The sequence below is a fragment of the Halyomorpha halys genome, unplaced genomic scaffold, assembly GCF_000696795.3.
Source record: "Halyomorpha halys isolate HHAL.00 unplaced genomic scaffold, Hhal_1.1 Scaffold410.1, whole genome shotgun sequence".
NCBI lineage: Eukaryota > Metazoa > Arthropoda > Insecta > Hemiptera > Pentatomidae > Halyomorpha > Halyomorpha halys.
In genome coordinates, this window is record NW_027111460.1 from 747,563 (window position 1) to 769,601 (window position 22,039).

The window sequence follows — 22,039 nt, forward strand, 5'->3', positions numbered from 1 at the left end:
AAACTACAAGAAATCAACATCTTGTGAATTTATTTTGGTACCTATCATGAAAACATTTACTCCTAGAAAGATAAACTACTTTATAGCACATTAAACTAGCTTTTATGTGAGTGCTAAGAGACATCTTTACGTCTCAACAATCAACATCTTGTGAATTTATTTTGGCAAATATTATGAAAATATTTAAACATTTTAATAGATCTCAACAATAATTGTTTTTTGTTTCTTCGGAACAGCCATCAGTTTTACAGGTAGCATGATCTGACTGGCTTATTTTTTTTTTTTTTTTTTTTTATTACGTAGTTTATTTACTTTATTTATATTTATTTAGTATATTTACTTTATTATTATTTTTTTATCACGTACCGGCCATCAAGGACCACACGGATATTATTGGTTAGACTTCTTTGGGGGTCTTGATTTTCTTTCTCCCCATCGCAGTTTCATGATCCTCAACTGCCTTTCTTTTCTTCCTTCGGACCACTTCGTACCCTACTTTTATTCCACTTCTAATATTGGCGAGATTTTTTAGTAGTTTCCTGTATGTGTCTCTACCTAGACAGTCGGTATCTCAAATTTTAAGGTTCTTTCCTTCGACGTAAACCCATGACCTCTTGCCCTACAGTATCCTTTAATCCCCACTTATTCCTGTCGAACAGATCCGTTACTTAGGACTACATCTCGACAAACGACTGACATGGAATTCTCATACGAGACTAAAAAGACAAGAAACTGCTCGTAGATTCCGACTATTGCAACATTTACTAGACAAACGGTCTAAATTGCCAATCCATTACAAAAGACTGATCTACATGACTATTATAAGGCATATCTGGACATACGGAGTTGAGCTTTGGGGCTCCACTAAACCATCAAATTCCTCCAGAATCCAATCCTTACAGTCCAAAATCCTTAATGCTCCTTACTTTGTCACAAATCAAGTCATCCATCAGGACCTCAATGTTCCATATGTTGCCGATTTGGCTAGAACCAGATTCCGTTCCTTCCATAATAAACTTCTCAACCATCCAAATCCACTTGTTTCTAACCTGGCTTCTCCTTCATTACCTAATAATCCTCCTAGGCGTCTGAAAAGAAGATGGCCTTGAGATCTTCTCCTCTAAAAATGTTATTGGAGTTCTATCAGTGGGTAGATTCTCCACATGTTTGTATCATGTCACTATGTTGCCTACAGCAAATTTACTTGTTGTATATAAGTGTATACAGTTGTAAATAACAATAAATATAAGGTTCTTTAACTCTTCTCTCATTTGCCTCGTGTAACCTCCCATCCTTTTGTAGCTAAAAATTTTGTTAAAGATATTTTTGTTCAATCTTTCCTCCTTCATCCTTTTTATGAGCCTTGAGAATATCAGCCTTCTGATTCTTGTCTCGGTTTCAAGGTATTTGATTTTTCAGTAGATCTATACTTTATTTTATTTATAATATATTTACTTTCCTAATAATACTAAGTAAAATTTTATAATATTTATTCTTTCTTAATTGATAATTCTACATAATTCACATTAATACTTTCCGAACCTTTTATGAATTTTCCAAATTTGTTGTCATTACTATTATTTTCATGCGAGGGGAAGATAGTCGAGGTCCAGTCAGAAAATAGAAAAAAAAAAAATGTATTTATCTGTGCCTGAATTTCAGGACTCCCGCAGAGTTTCTGCAGCAAATAATGATTAGAGGGATTTAATCAATCTAATCATTATTTGCTTATTTTTAAGTTGCAAAAATATAAAGAATAAGGTTTATCAATGTATGAATCACGGATAACGCTAAAAAAAAAAATGTATTGGTAAATATTTGTGTGGAAAAGGGACACAAATATGATTTTGTGGACGTAAAAATTGGATACTTATTTTATTTTATTGTTTTTTAACAAACGATGACGATTTGTGAGGAAACAAGTGAAACACTCTGTAGAACATAATTGTTTCAGAATTTCCGGTAAAATTCGCTGTCATAATTAAACTATTACACAATGGCTGTCGAAGAAAAAACATAAACAATTTCGTCCTTGACATACGCCCCTTCTTCAATTGGCCACTGACCCACTGACAATTGCCCATTCATCATATGATTGAAACATTAGTTTTTCCCGGAGTGTCGTAGCACTCGAATTAAAATGACGATATGTAGTAACGTTATGAATTATTAAAGCATTAGTAACAATTATAATTTTTTTTTATACAATATCCCTTTCATCTTATTTATACCAGTAATCCGTTTTTTTTCATTCCCTGTGTGGGTATTGGGCAAATGTTAGCTAAATTCAACAACTAAAATTGAAAGCTAAATTAGGTGGAAACTAAAACTTTTTTTTTTTTTTTGTTTTAAATAATTTATTTATTGATATTTACAACTGTATACACATATATACAACAAGTAAATTTGCTGTAGGTGGCATAGTGACATGACAAAAACATGTGGAGAATCTACCCACTGATAGAACTCCAATAACATTTCTAGAGGAGATCTCGAGGCCATCTTCTTTTCAGACGCCTAGGAGAATTATTAGGTAATGAAGGAGAAGCCAGGTTAGAAACAAGTGGATTTGGGTGGTTGAGAAGTTTATTATGGAAGGAACGGTATCTGGTTCTGGCCAAATCGGCAACATATGGAATATTGAGGTCCTGATGGATGACTTGATTTGTGACAAAGTAAGGAGCATTAAGGATTTTGGACTGTAAGGAATAGATTCTGGAGGAATTTGATGGTTTAGTGGAGCCCCAAAGCTAAACTCCGTATGTCCAGATAGGCCTTATAATAGTCATGTAGATCAGTCTTTTGTAATGGATTGGCAATTTAGACCGTTTGTCTAGTAAATGTTGCAATAGTCGGAATCTACGAGCATCTTGTCTTTTTAGTCGAAACTAAAACTCATATTGGAAACTAAAACTAACCGGTTAGTTTTTATTTGTTTGCTTATAGCTAGAGAGAGAAATACTTTATTCATCTATGCTGCCTTTTTGTTGCAAAAAAAAAAAAAAAACCTGCTAGCGTTTTTGGTTTTTAGCTCAAAAAGTAGGCGTTTTTTCACGATTTTTGTACACCAATCGATTAGTTTCTTTACGAGGAATAAGAGAAAAGCATCGCTGATTCTGTTAAGCTATATTATGTTCAAGAGGAATTATAAAAATATAATGTGGCTAGGGGTAAGGTAGGTTAGCAAATTTTTTTTTAGAAAAGAGCATTTCGTATTCGTTTGTATTGTCGTCTCAAATTACCAAATACCATTTTTCAAAGAAATTAAAAATTATAAATTTTTCACTTTGATTTATCTGAGCCGTTTCATAACGAAAGTTTTAGTATTGTAATAATGTATTAGCTTATAAATACAAGTATTCAAACTACGAAGCACTAACACAAATAGTTTTTTTTTTTACAATGTAGATTACTATATTAAATTATAAACCTTAAAAGTTGAGTTAATACTAGATAACAGCTGAATAGACTTATTTTCCATAAATTATAGTATGAATAAATTTGAAATATTTTAGTTCTCTAAAAAATATTTATCATTTAACTTCCTTTTTCAACCTTCTAATGTTGTCAGACAGAGTTGGGGAAATATTATTCGAATAACAAGAGATGAATACATTTTTATTCGTGAATTTTCTACTCGAATAATCAATTATTCATACAAAACATATGATTAACCATCCGAATACTTTTTCATTCGTCATTATTTTACACGAATAATCAATTATTCGTACAAAAACACATGATTAACCACCCGAATACTTTTTTATTCATCATAATTTTACGCAAATAATCAATTATTCGTGCAAAACAATTCGAGTAACCATTTGAATACTTTTTTTACGTTCATTTTATAGAAAAATAATCTCTTATTTGAAGAAAACAAATGATTAACCATCCGAATACAGTTTGTGCTTGTACTGCGTGGAGTGAACATCTGCTAATAGGAGCTCCGAGGGATTAAACATTGTACACCCAAATAAAGATATGGGACGACTTTGATTTACTTTTGTTATAAAAATTCATTGTTTTTCATTTCTTTTCTCTTTATATTGGAAGAAACTTTTCTTTTGTTAATTTCCGTAAAGGGAAATATATATTTCTTTTTTTACTACTATTAAAACGATTCAGCTATTACGATGGCTGAATTTCCGCCGGCTAAGCGTAAAAAATCGCGATTTAAAGTTACAGGTCTAGAAAATAATGTAAATACGCAAAAAAATTATAGTAGATTCTATACTATTAAAAGAATGGAAACTGGCGAAGATGGAAATGCTTTGAATTTTAGTAAGATCTCGCCTTTTTTTATTTATAAAAACCTCAACAATCTTATTGGTGAAGTTAGACAGTATAAAAAATTCAGAGATGGAACGCTCTTAATTGAAATATTTTCTGATAGACAATCTGAAAAAATTTTAAATTGTGAAAAATTTTCTAATAATTTCCCGATTAAGATCGAACCGCACGGTAAATTAAACATGAGTAAGGGCGTTATTCGGGCTAGATCGTTTAGATAAGGAACATTTAGGTCTTTATGGATGGTTTTATTAGTAACAAAATAAGGAGCATTGAGGATTTTACGAAGGATTTTGGATTGGAAATGAAAAGAATTCAAAGGTTTAGTGGAGCCCCAAAGCTCAACTCCGTATGTCCAAATGGGCCTTATTGTCATGTAGATCAGTCTTTTTAATGGATTGGAAGTTTAAACCGTTTGTCTGGTAAGTTCTGTAATAGTCTGAATCTGCGTGCAGTTTCCTATTACAAGAATTAAATAGTATAAAAGTGCAAGTCTACAAAACCCAAGTTAGTGTAATTAAATAAAGTAAAACTACAACACTAATAGTATAAGCTGGTACTTTAGTATGAAAAAGGGTCCTGGTGACACTTGTATATGTAAGATTTTCTCGAGTTGCTAAAACGACGATTAACTTTGTTTCATTGATGGAAATTCTTTTACAACACTTTCAAAGGTCAGTCGTTCCGAATTATTTCAATATAGTACTAAAACTGAAGCACAGTGAGGGTTATTATTCAAAAACTATTTATGTTTAATGTAGTATATTAATGAAAATATCATAGATAATAAAATTGCCTTAAATAATAAGAAAACAATCACCTAAATCGGACCGGTACTAACGATGATACGGCCAAGTTAATAGTTATCAATTACGTTACCATAGATACCGTTATTTCCCATAATCTATATATATAAAAGGGAATATTCGAATCTTTGTCCATAATAAACTAATTGAATTAGTTGACTGATTTACGTGCATTTTTATTCAAAATGTTTCCTTTCACCATAAAGTATACAATAATTTATAACAAACTATTGATTGTGTTTAGTAAATCGATATACATCGTTAAACCTACCAATAGCGTAACATTGAAGCCAGGTCAGCTTGTAAATATATAATAATGTAAATATATAATAATGTAAATATATAATAATGTAAATATATAATAATGTAAATATATAATAATGTAAATATATAATAATACATAAATAAAAAATAATAATATAAAGCTCACGGAAGCGTTGGTGACAGCAAGCAGACCAATCAGTGATTATAATTTGTTTTATCAGTACAAACACTCACAGTGTTCCCTCCTATCGTAAATATTTCATCACACTCTTTAACAACCTAGAAGTCTTTCGACTGAATTGTAGGTCATTGAGAACGCCCCCACTCTCGGTATCTAGGAGAGGAAATATGACGTCACTTTTATCTGTAATTTTCCCATCTAGTATTTGTTCTCTGTGTGAAGTACCGAAGATAGTAATGATTGCAAAGATTTGACCAATCTCGCATTCAAATGATTTTACAAAATAAATATCTTTTTGAATATTAATATCAACATAACTTTATCTAGTAAGCCTGAGATATCCTGTACGCCAGTGGTCAGCCTTTAAATAAATTAATAATTATTTTATTTACAATCTTAATACTTTCTTTAGACTGGTTAATATTGTTTAATTAAATAAAATCTTATCCATTTTAGTCTCAAAACATATTTATTTAATTTATAAGTCCAACGTTTCGGACAATTCGGCCGTAACCATAAATTTTTTCTACAAAAAAATATATAATATAAAAAATTAGATAATTTACAAAATTTGGGAAATTAACCTTTAAAATATAAAAGATGAAACAGAAAACGAAATGATAAATTTTTTTTTTAATTATTTATTTATTGATATTTACAACTGTATAAACAAGTATATTTATATATACAACAAGTAAATTTGCTATAGGTGACATAGTGACATGATACAAACATGTGGAGAATCTACCCACTGATAGAACTCCAATAACATTTCTAGGGGATAAGATCTCGAGGCCATCTTCTTTTCAGATGCCTAGGAGGATTATTAGGTAATGAAGGAGAAGCCAGGTTAGAAACAAGTGGATTTAGGTGGTTGAGAAGTTTATCATGGAAGGAATGGTATCTGGTCCTTGCCAAACATTAAGGATTTTAATCATAAGAAGCCTTGAGGATTTTGGACTGTAAGGATTGGATTCGGGAGGAATTTGATGGTTTAATGGAGCCCCAAAGCTCAACTCCGTGTGTCCAGATAGGCCTTATAATAGTCATATAGATCAGTCTTTTGTAATGGATTGGCAATTTAGACCGTTTGTCTAGTAAATGTTGTAATAGTCGGAATCGACGAGCATTTTTTTGTCTTTTTAAGTCTTGTATGAGGATTTCATGTCAGTCGTTTGTCGAGATTTAGTCCTAAGTAATGGATCTGTTCGACAGGAATAAGTAGGGTATTATTAAAAGATACTGTAGGGGAAGAGGTCATGGGTTTACGACGAAGGGTAAATGTGATTTGGAGGGATTTATTGGAATTAATTTTAATCCTTCAGTTTTGGCACCATTGTTCAAGGGTGGTGATGTGGGATTGGAGAGTTTGGGATACAATGTAAGGATCATTGTTCACTGACAATAGACATGTGTCATCGGCTTACGTGGTGAGGATAGTGTTAGAATGGGTTGGGATGTCAGCTGTGAAAACTATATAAAGGATAGGACCAAGGATACTACCCTCAGGTACACCAGCAGACTGACGGAATAGGGGTGAATAAGTGCCGTTTTAATTTACTTGAAATAATCTGTCGGAGAGATAAGAACGGATAATGAGGAAGTATGTAGGGGGTAGGAATTTACGGATCTTGTATAGCAGTCCGACAAATAATAAAAAAAATTTATATTAAAGGACTATCTGAGGATATTAAGAAATCTTTTAAGGATTATGATGTTGAGTAGTGCTCTTTGAGTTATAGACCCAATAATAAAATCAAAAATTATTATAGTATATTGAAGGAAGAATTGATACAAAAAATCACAATTGGGATTAATATATAAAATTCCCTGTCCAAATTGTGAATAAACCAAATAGGTGAAACAAAGCAATTGTAGTGTGACAGAATTCAACACAATAATGATTTATAAAACAAAAAAAAAAAAAGTGAAAGATCCAAATAAAACAGCACTAGTGCAGCATGCAACCAAAAACCCAGCATACATTTGATTTTGATATAAATATATGTATTTGTAAATATATATGAACTTAGAGAATTATTCTTTTACATAAAGAAAACAATACATTCAAAAGAAAAATACTTGAATCCATTTATATATGTGGAAATAATATTTATACAGTGAATTTTAAAACAGACATAATGAATCTGAACCAACAAATTAAAATTAATTTATGAAAAATATGGGATGAATTTAATATTGATGATTATAATTAACCTTGATAAGAATTTTAATAATAAAAAAAAGAGGAAATTTAACCAAAATATAGTTGTAGTAAATAATTTAAATGCTTGGAAGGTTACAAATATTGTGTGATAAATAATTTTAATTTTTAATTTAAGGTGAAAATTGACTAATTAGATAATTAGAAATAATTTAAGAAACACTTTTAACAAAGATATATGATTTGCAAATGTTTTAATGTCCTATAGGGTAATTTGTTGGATTAACTCGGGCAGAATAGCCTGCATGAAATGTTTTTAAATGATTTAGTTCCTAAAACTGTATTAAGGTAAGATAAATTATAAATAATATTGTCGATTGTTGGAAATTTTTCAAGATCATATATATAATAAAACCTGTTTGTAATAAATTGTCCCTGAGGATGGCCGAATTGGCCGAAACGTTGGACATATAAATTGAATAAATATGTTTTGAGACCAAATTTTTATTTAATTAAATAAATTAATAATAATATTCTTTATTAATTCTGGAATTGATCCCTTTAGAATAATATACAGGCGTCAAAATCAGGCTTTGGAGCCTTAGAGTAAAATACAAAATAAAAATGTAATTATCAAACGTCATAAAACACAAAGAAAATGATGAATTCTGAAAGATAGGAATGAACAACAATAATTTACAGAATAAATATAATAACATTAAAACTGATAGAATAAAACCATATGTAATATCATAAAACATAAAGTGACTAACTTTAGATAATAAATAAAAAAAAAAATGATGAAAATCAAGTACAATTAAACTAAAAATAATAAATGAAAAGGTATAAACGAAAATCTGAAACAAATACAGAAAATGGTATATTTTTTTTATTATTATCAAAAAGTTAATAATAAAAATCCTGTAATCATAATCTTAATGAATAATCCAATAAATGAAATAAAAGGAAAACGTAAGTATTGGTTATATGAGTCTATGTAAATAAATTTATTATTATGTTTATAGACTTTTCGTAAATATTTATGTTAAATATTATCTCTATTTCCATCTATTCACATCTTATTTGGAACTTTTAATTGTTTTTCCTCCGGAATTGGGAGGGCAGAAGGTGGTTGAAGATACCGGATTCGAAATTTGGAAGGGTAAAAGAACTACAAACGAAGGAGGGAATAGAATTCCACAGGGAAGAGGAACGGATGAGGAAAGATCTACCAAAGGCTGCGGTTCGATTGGCAGTTACATATAAGTCTGAAGGCCGTGAGCGGGTATTGCGGGAATGCAATGAGGATTTAAATTGAAGAATATCTGAGATGCACGATGGACGGCGGGATTAGATAACTCGATAGAGGAAGGCTGCAAGAAAATATTACGACGGAAGGACGAATAAATTAGTACAAGAGCCCGGTGGAAAAAAAAGGTTAGTTTTACATAATTACTATATAAACTATATATAATTACTATATAAACTATATATAATTACTAGTAGAAATTTGTCTACCAAGCATAATTAGGAGGAATAAAAAATGGTGGCCGTTTCAAAACGTTAAAAACCAATTAATTTTTTTCAGAACTTCATATCTTTAAAATTACAATACTAAAAAACCTAATATGACATCATTTAAAGAAGAGTTCATTTGCTAAAATATGAGTCCTTAAAGTGTAATTTACGTTCAATGGTTCCCGGGATACAGTTTTTTTAAAAGCAACATTTCATAAAAACGTTGTATGGAACGTACTGAAAGGTCAGTAGTTAGTGAATTTATTTTGAAAGATCTATATCTGAAAAACCATTTGACGTACAGATATCTATTAGCACTCAAATTAAGGATAGTTCAATGTGCAATAATGAAACTTGACGGAATAAATTCACAAAATGTCGATTTCTAGTTGCTCAAACAGAACTTATTTACGTAAAGCTATATTTCAGGCACCATTAGACATAAAAATGTCTGCCAGAACTGAAATGAAAGCTCATTTAATGTACTATAAATTAGTTTTTAACATTTACCTACCTAGGAGTAGTAGTTTCAATGATATTTACCAAAATAACATTATCAGATGTTGTTTTCCAGTTTGGACAAAACCTTTGGTTTACGAAAAAACTAAATCTCAGGTACCATTAGACGTATAGATGTCTATTAGCACTCAAATTAAAGCTTGTTTAATGTACTATAAAGTATTTCATTACATTTATTTTAACAAGAGTAGTATTTTTAATGACATTTGCTAAAATAAATTGATTTATAGTTATTTGGACAAAATTTCTATTGCAAAATTCATATTTATGCACAAATATCATAAAAACTACAACTCCTTGATTCAATTAACTTAAATTGAATGCTAATGGTATGTTAAATAATTCCTTAAGTGTGGTTTTCCCATAATAAATTCACTAACCACTGATTCTCTCTTATGAAATGTTGCTTTTTTAAAAAAGTATATTTCGGGAACTATTGTATGTAAATTTCACTTTAAAGAGTTCAGAAAATTCACTCTACATTAAATGATATTCTTTTAGGTTTTCTGATGTTGTAGCTATCATGTAATTAATGCTCAACATCAGTAATTAATTATTTTTAATTATTTAATTGTACTTACGCTGAGGCAGACTTGTCATAGTACAATAGCCGGGAAGATAAAAAAAAGTCAGTTATCTCACCCGAATTTTTGATTACTTTAATAAAAACTATGTATAATTAATAGTCAAAACTGATGAGACTGCCCAGTATAGCTAGGGGGAATAAAAAATGGCGGCTGTTTCAAAACCTTAAAAAAACTTGAATTTTTCATTCGGAGCTCTATATCTTAAAAACTACCAACAATACTAGAAAATCTAAGAGAACATTATTTAAAGAAGTGTAAATTTGCTGAAATATTAGGCCTAAAAGAGCTATTTACGTCCAATAGTTCTTGAGATATAGCTTTTTAAAAAGGAAAATTTCTTAAAAATCTACTGAAAGATTAGTAGTTAGTTAATTTATTTTGAAAAATCTATATCTCAAAAACCATTTGACGTACAGATGTCTATTAGTACTCAAATTAAAGCTAGTGTAATCAGCTATAAAGTAGTTTATGATGTTTATTTTCGTAGGAGTAGTAGTTTTCATGAAATTTGCTAAAATAAATTGATTTATTGTTGTTCGGACAATAAGTTTGATTTATGAATAGCTTTATCTCAGGAAGCATTAGACTTAAATATATCTGCCAGCACTCAAATCGAAGCTAGTTTAATGTCCTATAAAATATTATATAACGTTTATCTCCTTAAGGGTTGTAGTTTTTATGATATTTGACAAAATAAACTCTCAAAATGTTAATTTCTAGTTGTTCCTATAAAATGTTGGATTTTTAAAAAAATATATCACTAGATCCATAGGACGCATATATGTCTGCCAACACTCACAATAAAGTAAATTTAACTTTCTATAAAGTAGTTTATGACACTTATCTTCGTAAGGGTTTTGATGATATTCACATATGAATATAAATTTGGCAAATGAAAATTTGTCCGAACAACTATAAATCAAATTATTTTAGCAAATTTCATGTAAACTATTACTCCTATGAAGATAAACATCATAAACTACTTTATAGCTCATTAAACTAGCTTTAATTTGAGTGCTAATAGAAATCTGTACGTCAAATGGTTTTTGAGATATAAATTTTTCAAAATAAATTCACTAATTACTGATCTTTTAATTACATCCCATACATTTTTATGAAATGTTGCTTTTTAAAAAGCTATATCTCGAAAACTATTTAACGTAAATAACTCTATTAGGGCTTATATTTTAGCAAATTTACTCTTCTTTGAATGACGTTCTCTTAGGTTTTCTTATGTTGTTCCTATTTTTTTTTGAGATAAAGAGCTCCGAATGAAAATTTTTTTTTTTTATCACTTTGTAACAGCCGCCATTTTTTATTCTCCCTACCTATACTTGACAGACTCATGAGTTTTGACTAGTAATTATACATAGCTTTCATTGGGTTGAAATAGTTGACATATTTCTCCTAGTGGACTAAATGTTTCCTTTTTTTCTACGTGACTACCGAAGGAATAAAAACTTTGCATTCATGCTAGATTTTAAAATAAAAATTATTTATTCCTCAGAATCGTTGGGTAACATCTTTGCTTAAACCAGTTTGACTGCGTATATAAATCATACAAAATAAAAACATAGGTTATTGTTATATATCGATCTGTCGTCGTATCGATCTATCGATACGAGATAACATTATGTTACCTTTCTGAATATATAGTGTGTTTTACATCCCAGGACAATGTTTATTTAATTTCCTTGTGATTCCCAAATGAAACTACAAATCGGAATGGAGACATAACAGTTATAATGATAACATTTATTTTATACGCCGAAATTGTAGTAAAATAACATTTAAAAAATATCCCAGGACAATGTTTATTTGATTTCCTTGTGATTCCCAAATGAAAGTACTAATCTGAATGGTGACATAACAGTTATAATGATAACATTTATTTTATACGCCGAAATTGTAGTAAAATAACATTTAAAAAATATCCCAGGACAATGTTTATTTAATTTCCTTGTGATTCCCAAATGAAAGTACTAATCTGAATGGAGACATAACAGTTATAATGATAACATTTATTTTATACGCCGAAATTGTAGTAAAATAACATTTAAAAAATATCCCAGGATTACATCTGGAGGAACGACTAAATTCTAGTCCTTATACAAGACAGGAAACTGCTCGTCGATCCCGATTATTACAACACTTACTAGACAAACGGTCTGAACTTTCAAACCATTACAATAGACTGATATACATGACTATAATAAGGCCAATCTGGATATACGTAATTGAGCTTTGGGGCTGTTCTAAACTTTCGTATTCATCTCGTATCCAATCTTATAATCCAAAATCCTCAAGGCTCCTTCATCCAATCCCAAAATACTTTGACAAATAAAATCATCCATAAAGTCTTTAATGTTCCATATGTAACCAACTTACCCCGAACCAGATATCATTTCTTCCATTATAAACTCCCTACCCTCCCGAATCCAATGGTTTCTAAACTTGCTTCCTCTTCCAATCCAATTTCATTAGTTACCATCGCCATTTATATTTTATTTAATTTTGCTTATATTTGTTTAATTTTATTTATTTTTTAATTTGATATTTATTATTTTATTTTATTATTATTATTAACTGAAACACTAATTCTATTGTTTTATCATTGTCTCCGAGAGTTTTTGAAATATCTGGGTTTAGTCCTAAGCTATACATTGTTGGAATGTATGGCTTATTGTCAGATTGCTCTTGCAATACTGGCAGTTCAGAAGCGTTTCTTTTGAAATAAGATAGGAGTAGGTGAGCCTCGTGTGACCTATTAGCCTGGTCAGTACAACCTTCTCTCGACGGCTTTTGCGGCTGGTGGTACCCCAGGGCTTGACATCCTTTTAAGTTTTAATTTACTCCTAGGGCTTTCATTCCACAAAGATTGCCATTTATCTCTGACTTCTTTTCCAAAAGATTTGCTCATTTCTGATGGAGTTAAAATTGCTTTATACCGTAGTGCTTCTCTTGCAGTGTGATCGGCCAGTTAATTCCCTCGATTTCTACATGACCCGGAACTCGTATAAATGTAACTGACATACCCATATTGTGTAGAGTGTTTAAGTAAAAATGGATAATCCATTACTAAAGACATATCTACACAACTATAATTCATAATTCTATGTCTACATACACTCCACTAAACCGTCGAATTCCTCTCGTATCCAATACTTAATAAAATCCTTACTACCTCACAAAGAAAAAAACCTTAATTGTCTCAATGCTCCATTTGTTGCCGGTTTGGCCATATCTAGACATCAATCCTTCCACGATAAACTCCCTAATCACCCAAACATACTTGTTTCTAAACTTCCCGATAATGCTCCTAGGCATCTGAAAAGGAGATGGCCTCGAGACCTTCAACTCTAGAAATGATATCAGATTTATACCTATGAGTAGATTCTCTACAAGTCTATATCATGCCAATGTTATAAAATTCACATCGCATTTGGAAGAATCATGTTTTAGTTAATATAGTAGTAAGTTTCAATAGATTAACAAAATAAGATATATAGGTTTTAGGATTTCTTTTAGACTCCATTTTTTTGTTATGCATAAAGAGAACCGCCGTTAGTAATTTCAACTTCGTAGCCATTGTTATTTTTGAAATACTTTCATCAATAAGTTAGTTGGGGAAAAATACAGACACGTACACCCCCATTCTATTTCATAGGTTATTTAATTTTTAGTTAGAAACTAGAAGGAAATCGTGGAAAGGTAAGTCACTCGCCTACACGTGTGTTTATTCTTTCAACAATTAAATTTGTTATCGCGTATTTGATGTTCCTTTGTTTGTCTTTTGTAAAGAAAAAGATTTTTGTTATGCGCATCTCCCTCGACTCTAATCATCGCTGATTTTAATTTATTTTCCCATTAATTGTTTTATGTTTTTGGGCTGTTACAAGAATGAAAGTTTTACATTGTATTTCATTTTGTAATATAAACATATTTATTGCATCATAACACCTCCATTAAGAAAGCAAACAGCAAATTGATTACTCATTAACACTTATTACTTCTCAATAACGGACACAAGTTATAATATATGACTGAACTAACTCACGATTCCAGAATTAACTTTTTTACCTATATTAGGGGTATTTACGATGTATTAAATGTGAAAGGTTTTAACATTCTAACTGTTATGACTATTCGATTGTGACCGGCCTGATTAAAAGTTCATTTTATATGTTAAATGCAGGGGAGCTCCTAGCGGATTTTCTGGGCAACTTGTTTTGTAACCTAGTTATGTTTAGGAGAATAAAATCTCCAACAGTTTCTTCACATCTTCTCTTCACCTGTTTCCTTTCTTGGTATTTGTTTTGTTGTTTTTTTAATCACTTTATTAGAGTTTAAAAAATCCAAAACAAAACCAACAAGAACTCTGAGTAACTAACCTATCAAAATGAAAAGAAACAATATGGCGTATCTGAAAATATGATGCATCAATACAACCGATCTGATCCGTGACGTCATTCTTTATTTAGCAGAACTATTAACAAACTTTGAACTATGTTAGATGTTATATCATTTTAAAATTCTAAAAGAAGAAAATATTTCTCCACTTAAACATGTTAAACTAAAGAACATCGATAGATGAAATGCTGCCTTCATGCATAAGATGACCTGAAATGAAGTCAAAATATTTACTCTCTTGATTGTCAATGCTACTGTCTCATACCAAATCTATACAACTTGACAGTTAACTGTCCCAAGTATTTCAGCCACTCGAATAACTACCATAGCAACTGCTATCAAGGGCGTACCCAGGATCAAAACTAGGAGGGAATAAGCCATTGTAAATCAGGTTGACATTTCAGCACGGAAAAGTCAAATGAAACAAAAATTTTAAGAAAATTATAGCAGTGCTTTTTTAGTTATTACAATTATTAAAAAAATATTTTTTGTTGAATTAATAATTTTCTTCACTTCTGGGTACAGCTGCCCCGTCTTGCCGCATGTTAAATGGAGAAATATTTCCTTCTTTTACCACGCTAAACCAATATAAAATATAACATGGTTAAGAGTCAGTTACTAGGTTTGTTAAATGGAGAATGACTTCAACAACAGACTAGCTGAGCGCGCCGCTATTTTGTTGATTGTCGTGTTAGGTTACTTGCTCGTAGTTTGTGTTATTATTGTTTTGGATGATTTTATAACTAATAAAGCAATGAATGACAATAATAATAATGTAATGACAGTAGTCAATTAGCTCATCTCGATTCTCTTCCTCACAAGTTAGATCATCAAGGTACTCAGTAGCCAAACTTTCGTACACCTTTCACTTTTCACTCAATTTAGGCATGTAATAAATTATTTTAATCAAAACTTAGAATTAAACAATAACATAAAGTTTTGGAAGGAAAGGTTATAAAACAAGTTACTCAGAAAATCCGCTAGGAGCTCTTAGGTATTTAACATTAAACATGACTTTAAATAGGGCTGCTCACAATCCTATTCTTAAAATATTTTACATTTAACACATGAACACCCCTACTGTCGGGAGTCCAAGAAGACGTTCCATCAGGAAGACTTAATCGATTTGAGATGGTTTTAACAGGTGGTGACAAACAAATTGATTCGTTTAAACTTTGCACAATGTTGCAACCGACGTTAGCATTCATTTTCAATAACTAGGAGTTAATTGTCTCTTAGACATTAAACATAAGATAAAAAGAATAATAAGGATCAGAGGAATAAATAAAGATGGCACTGGTCAGCTACTGAAGAGACTAATGTTTTCTCACCTTATAAAGAGCGCCGCGCATACCGCCATTGTGAACACTAACAACTTAACAGATTTCTTTACTGGTTGAAAAAATGACCGAAATTGTCACTCCTTGGTTTAACAGTAATGCTATATATTATCGGAGTTATTGAGATCCATAGATCTTGGAGACCAGTGGGACAATAGTGTAAGATGACATTAGCCAGAAGTAGAAAAACAAATGGTTTCCGCAAGCATGAAATTCTAGTAGCATCCTAGCGTACCAACTTTGAAGGTTTTAAGGAGAATAACCAAAAATAAACTCATATATATATTTTATCTTCTTAAATGTTTATGTTTTATTTGGTATGATTTTAATTTATTGCATAAATAATAGGCTTTTTCATTTCATTTCATTTATTAGATAGTTTAAAATTAACTAATTTGAGGTCAATGCACTGATTTATGAATCTAACCTTAAAAGAACCCAGCAAACTTAAGTGATAAATATTCTTTGCATAGTTTAAACCAGTAGTATTGGGCAACTATGAAAAAGTCCCTAGAATAATCTTGTTATAGAGAATGTTCAGTGTTATTGTTTTTAACTTGAATTCTCAGTCTGCCTCTAACCCTTCCTTCTTCCATTTTACTTGGTAGTGAATAGAGGGAATTTAATTTTTTTTTTTCAATATATTATTATAAATATTTATTTTTAATTTTTTTTTGGATTAGCTCTACATACCCAAAAGATCCTTGGCCATACGAACCAGCCTTCTTCACACGTGATTTTCTTTTTTTTATTTATGACTCCCTTTCTAGTCATTTCTGGCATACCAGGGGGGGAGGGTTATCTAGAGGTGACCAACTAATTCTAACCATGGTGGAAGGTCAAGTTTTTCACTTCGTCGGACTACCACGAAATGAAAAAAGTCCACCCCCAGGCCGGACTCGAACTTAAATACTGCAGTGTAAAACAATTTTCAACCATGATATATGGATGACATGATTTCAATAGTGAAACTGAAAATATTACAAGTATGGGTTAAATATGATTACAAGAATTACAAATACACATATAAGACATGGATGAGAATTGTTGATAAAAATAATTTATTTTTAGAATTATGAAGGTGCATGAATATGGGACAATTGTCCCGAAATGTTGCACAATGAAGAAAAGTATAGAATAGATTATATTCATCTTTGGAAATTTTTTAACCTCAATAATTCATAAAAAATTTTAAAATATCATGGACAATTAATTTATAATGAATAGACTGCATTTAAGTTCTTTTTATTGATAGCCCTTGAAAATGGCCATAATTGCCAAAACATTGGAGGGGTAAGATAATAAAAGAGTGTTGAAACAAAATAAATGTTTTTTTTATAACAACTATACAAATCTGTCTCAAACAAAAATTTCTATTTAATGAATACATAATAATCTTATTAAATACAATATTACATCATTGCATTGAAAACGAAATAATGTAACTGAGTAAGGTCCATAATTACTTTTTGTTTACGTGAAACATTAATGTACGTTTCTTTAATTTTGTTTTAATAACAGCCATATACATTGATCCTCTATATTGTTTAATGAAAAATTTAGGTTAAGAACTAATCTGATCTGATTAGTCGTTCAGATTGTGACACTTCAGCACAGAAAAGGAAAATGAAACCAAAATTTGAAGAAAACTATATATAATTATAGCAGTGATTTATTAGTTATTACAATCATTTGCTTGAAAAAAAAATTAATTTAATAAAAAAAATTCTTTTTTACTTCTAAACGGGGCAGCCATCTTACCCCTCGCTGGGTATGGCCATATGATGCCATTTTATCTTCAACAAATTCTTCATACCAGACCTGCATCTTGAGCCATTTTGTAGAATGCTGATAATTTGTTTTCCAATAGAACTGTTGGAGGATCAAATTCTAAAACACAGCCTTGATCGAGGACAAGAACTCTAAAAGAAAAAGATTGGAAAATCGTTCATAGACCATGTGTAATTAATAAAAAGAAGATCTTTCTAGAAGGTTCTAGAACCTTCTTCAAGAAGGTCTGGTGCAGTCAAACTCAAACAGTGAAGAAATTACTTATTATGAATTTTTTTGTATATAATAAACAAACCATTCTTTATACTTTTCATGCTTTTGATTTCCTTCATTTTGAAAGCCTTCATGAAGGCCTGCAATGTGAGGTGAAACATTGCCTCATAATAAATAGTTTATTTACTATTTGAGTTATTTTTACCACACTCAGACCATTTTCCTTATACTAGAAGAAAAATAAATTTTATTTAACAGTTAATTACTTTAAGTATTGTTTTATTGGAAGTCAAATAGTTTACTACTACCTTAAAAATTAAAAATAATTTATACTAAACTGACCTGTCATAATCCATTATGGTGTTAATCCTATGAGCTATTGTAAGCACAGTACAATCAGCAAATTTTGTTCGTATTGTCTTTTGAATGAAATCATCAGTTGTTAGATCGACAGCTCCAGTAGCTTCATCAAGGACCAAAATCTTTGTCTTGCGAAGAAGAGCTCTTGCAAGGCAGATCAGTTGCCGCTGACCAACACTGTTAATGTTGTATTAATTTTAATTTTAATTTTAGTTTTTTTTTAATTTTATCCCTAAGGATACAAATTCTAAATGAAATTAAAGAGAAGATGCAAAACAACATTTTAAAATATATATAAGAGATTTAATGTTTTATTTTAAGAGAATTGAGTAAAGAGGAATTTAGTTCTAAAGTGTTTGCTTCAAATGGCAAGCACAAGTGGGTTTTCCATCAGAATCTAGAACTCGATTCCCTCACAGAACCTCTTCTACCGGGTATCATGCATCTGGCCCTTTTATTATTAGTGAGAGTACAGATTAAGAAGCCAAAAGTATCTGTACTAATTGCCTTATCACAACTATACGTACTGCACTGAGAGACATTATTAATTTCCCGGAAAGTACTTGTTCAATCTAAGGCAGATGTCTACAGAAGAGTCTTTTCTTGTTTTCAACTCCTTTTGGATGACCACAAGTCTACAATGTAAGACACAGGCTCCCCAGGACTTTGCATTTTGAACTTTATGATATCTTCTTGACTCTATTTACTTGCTATTATATAATTTTTATTTGCATGCTAAATTTAATTATTTTAATAATTATAAGCTATTTAAATCTGATCATATAAAATCGATTTTTCTTTTCTGGTTGAGTCAAAACATTTATTTAATTAATTATATAAGTTCCATTTTATTTTATTCAATAAAGAATATGCATCTTGTTTTATTTAATTGAAAAGGAGCTATCTCTATTATTTTATTCTCTTAAATTTATTGTTTAATTCAAATCAACAATTTTCAAGCTCACAGAATAAATTTAATTAACAATAATTGTATAGAAATGTACAGATTTTTTTACCTTATGTTTTCACCACCTTCTGTAACTTCATATTGCAACGTATTCGGTAACTTTTTCACAAATGAATCAAGGCAAGTAAGTTCTAGAGCTCTCCAAATCTCTTTATCACTATAATAACCAAATGGATCAAGGTTCATCCTCAAACTTCCAGAGAACAGTGTTGGGTCCTACAAAAATAATATTAATAAATAAATAAAAAGTGAGCTTTAATTATATGAATTCTTTAAGAAAATATAGTTTAAATAACAATATTTTTTTAAGATAATCTCTGTATGCTTTACGATCACGATTACCTGTGGAATAATGGTAAGATGTGATCTCAAGATTTGAAGCCCTAGTTTCGAAATATCAACACCATCTATTAAAATTTTACCACCAGCAGATTCTACAATCCTGAATAGACCTAATGTTATAGATGATTTACCAGCACCAGTACGACCCACGATACCGATCTAAACCAAAAAACATAAAATATTATTATAAGAATATGACTAAATATTACTCATAACTAATTAAATTATTTTACTAAGTTTATTCATTGAATGTTAGATGAAGTAATGATATATATCAATTTTAGTAGAATTTGTTTATCTGGAATAATGTGGTAAGGCTCCGGATAATGCAAAATTCTATGAAGGAATGGTCTTCTTCTGGCATCATTTCTCTCCATACATTCTTCAGAATACATTTCTTCCAAAACTGTCAAGTCTTTCTGCAGTTCCTTTGTTTACATCCTAGGTCTCGTTTCCATAGGTTATCAATGGATTTATCAGGGTTTTATAAATGTGGATCTTATTATCACAAGATATCAGGTTACCCCTCGCCAAGCTTCTTGCATAAAAAGCTATTTTACTTACTGAAATTCTATTTTACAACTTTTTCTTCTTCATTTTTATCAAGTATCATTACTGATCTGACACACTCAAAGGCAGGAGCTATTGTAATATTTTCACCAGCAATGTTGTAGAAAGCAGAATGTAACTATAAATTTTATTAAAAAATAAATTTATAGGTTTTATTAAAAAATAATATATTTATGGTTTCTATCTGAGGGATGATTCAGAGCCTCTGTATGGTATCGAATATAATAGTCTCAGTCCGAATTTAATTTTTTACAGTTTGTCATAACATGTGAACCCCATGTCAACTTTTAGCAAAAAATAAGTCCCAAGTATGTAACTGTAATTGTTTATGGTATCCGGAGGTTTCCATGTAAAATGGAGGGAAGGTTTCGTGATTTAGTACATAGATAGCATGTTGAGACTTTTCATAGTTAAGCTTTAATTTCTATAGCATACACTAGTTTTCTATGTTGTTTAAGTTATGTTTTAATGGTAGTGTTGTTATGTTTTAAAGGGTCTGTGTTTCTCGTAATAACAGCAGTATCATCAGCATACGTAGCAATCTGTCACTAAATCATATTTATATTAAGTACAGAAGTGTAACCAAGATAGAAACTTGAGGGACTCCTGTAGAAATCAGTTTTATTGTAAAGCATTATCAGACAGAAAAGAAGTGGTCATAGAGAAATGATTTTAAAACTAAATATGCTTGGAAGAATAGGGTTTATTTAAAAAATAAGACCTTGATGCCATACCCTATCAAACACTAAGTCACTTCCAGAAATACTCCAGAAGCGTATTTTTTTTTTTTTTTAAAAACAAAATCTATATTACTAGGTGGCCCATCAAATAATAAAGGGTGGCCAATTTCTTATACTTTCAGGGAACTAGAAAAAACAAATTAAAAATAAATAAATATTAGATAATTATTATCTTGAAACTAAAAGATATTATTGGAAGATTGTTGATTGACAATGTGTAATATATAAAAGGAAGATAGTTCGTAAGCGGTCAAAATAAATCAAATAGTAATATAACTATTTATTGTGAACCAATGTTTTGGTCCACTTTGCACGGCTTCATCAGGGCTTAAAAAGATATAAAAAACTATAGTTTTACAGTGTATTTAATGTAATTATTTTACATTACAAAGATACTTTGGCTCATAATAGGTATTTTAATTACTATTTGAGTTATTTTGACTGAACACAGACAATATAAAAGATATTTAGCATTTTCCAACAACAGCAAAAAAAATTATTTTATTTTATAAATTTTTTGCATTTAATAATACAATATCTTTCAACATATACCGCTTTAGTTCCAAGATGAAAAATTATAATGCTAATTACATCAACATTACCTTTTCACTGCCATTAATAGTAAGATTGATTCCCCTAAGCACTAAATCAAGCTCGTCCCTGTATCTGACTTTGTAGTCGATAAACTCTACTTTACCTTCCTGTGGCCAATCTTTGGAAACGTCATTGGTAGTAGAATCCCAAGCAGCTTCCTAAATCAAAGAAATAACTGTTGAATTTATTTAAAAGAGTTCAACAATATTATTTTGAAAAAAATATAATAATATTGCTGATAAGTTATTACTATCAGTGTTTAGATTAATGGCAATTAAAAGTATTGATAATTAAATGAAATAGTGACATATATTGGTTAATTTGACTAATTTCATTAGACCTGTGCAGAATAGACTGCAAAAAGTTTTAATATTTGGGTA

At 30.2% G+C, this 22,039-nt stretch overlaps 2 protein-coding genes across 6 annotated transcripts in view; both read right to left on the bottom strand.

Annotated features, from left to right (window-relative positions):
- The window catches only part of LOC106682400 (uncharacterized), a 26,361-nt gene extending 20,688 nt beyond the window's left edge, over positions 1-5,673 (bottom strand). Inside the window, exon 1 of the mRNA XM_014423221.3 lies at positions 5,530-5,673. The gene's annotated coding sequence lies outside the window, so the exon portion shown is untranslated. The remainder of the gene's footprint in view (positions 1-5,529) is intronic.
- A 12,047-nt stretch (positions 5,674-17,720) lies between these two features.
- LOC106682396 (multidrug resistance-associated protein 1) overlaps positions 17,721-22,039 on the bottom strand; it is a 54,993-nt gene continuing 50,674 nt past the window's right edge. For all 5 annotated transcript variants that reach the window (XM_067049511.1, XM_067049512.1, XM_067049510.1 and 2 more), the window contains exons 28-32: positions 21,668-21,817; positions 19,756-19,914; positions 19,463-19,629; positions 18,429-18,623; positions 17,721-18,004 (exon numbers count right to left, since the gene is read on the bottom strand). In XM_067049511.1, coding sequence (XP_066905612.1) covers positions 17,893-18,004; positions 18,429-18,623; positions 19,463-19,629; positions 19,756-19,914; positions 21,668-21,817 — 783 coding nt within the window. In that variant the 3' untranslated portion in view covers positions 17,721-17,892. The remainder of the gene's footprint in view (positions 18,005-18,428; positions 18,624-19,462; positions 19,630-19,755; positions 19,915-21,667; positions 21,818-22,039) is intronic.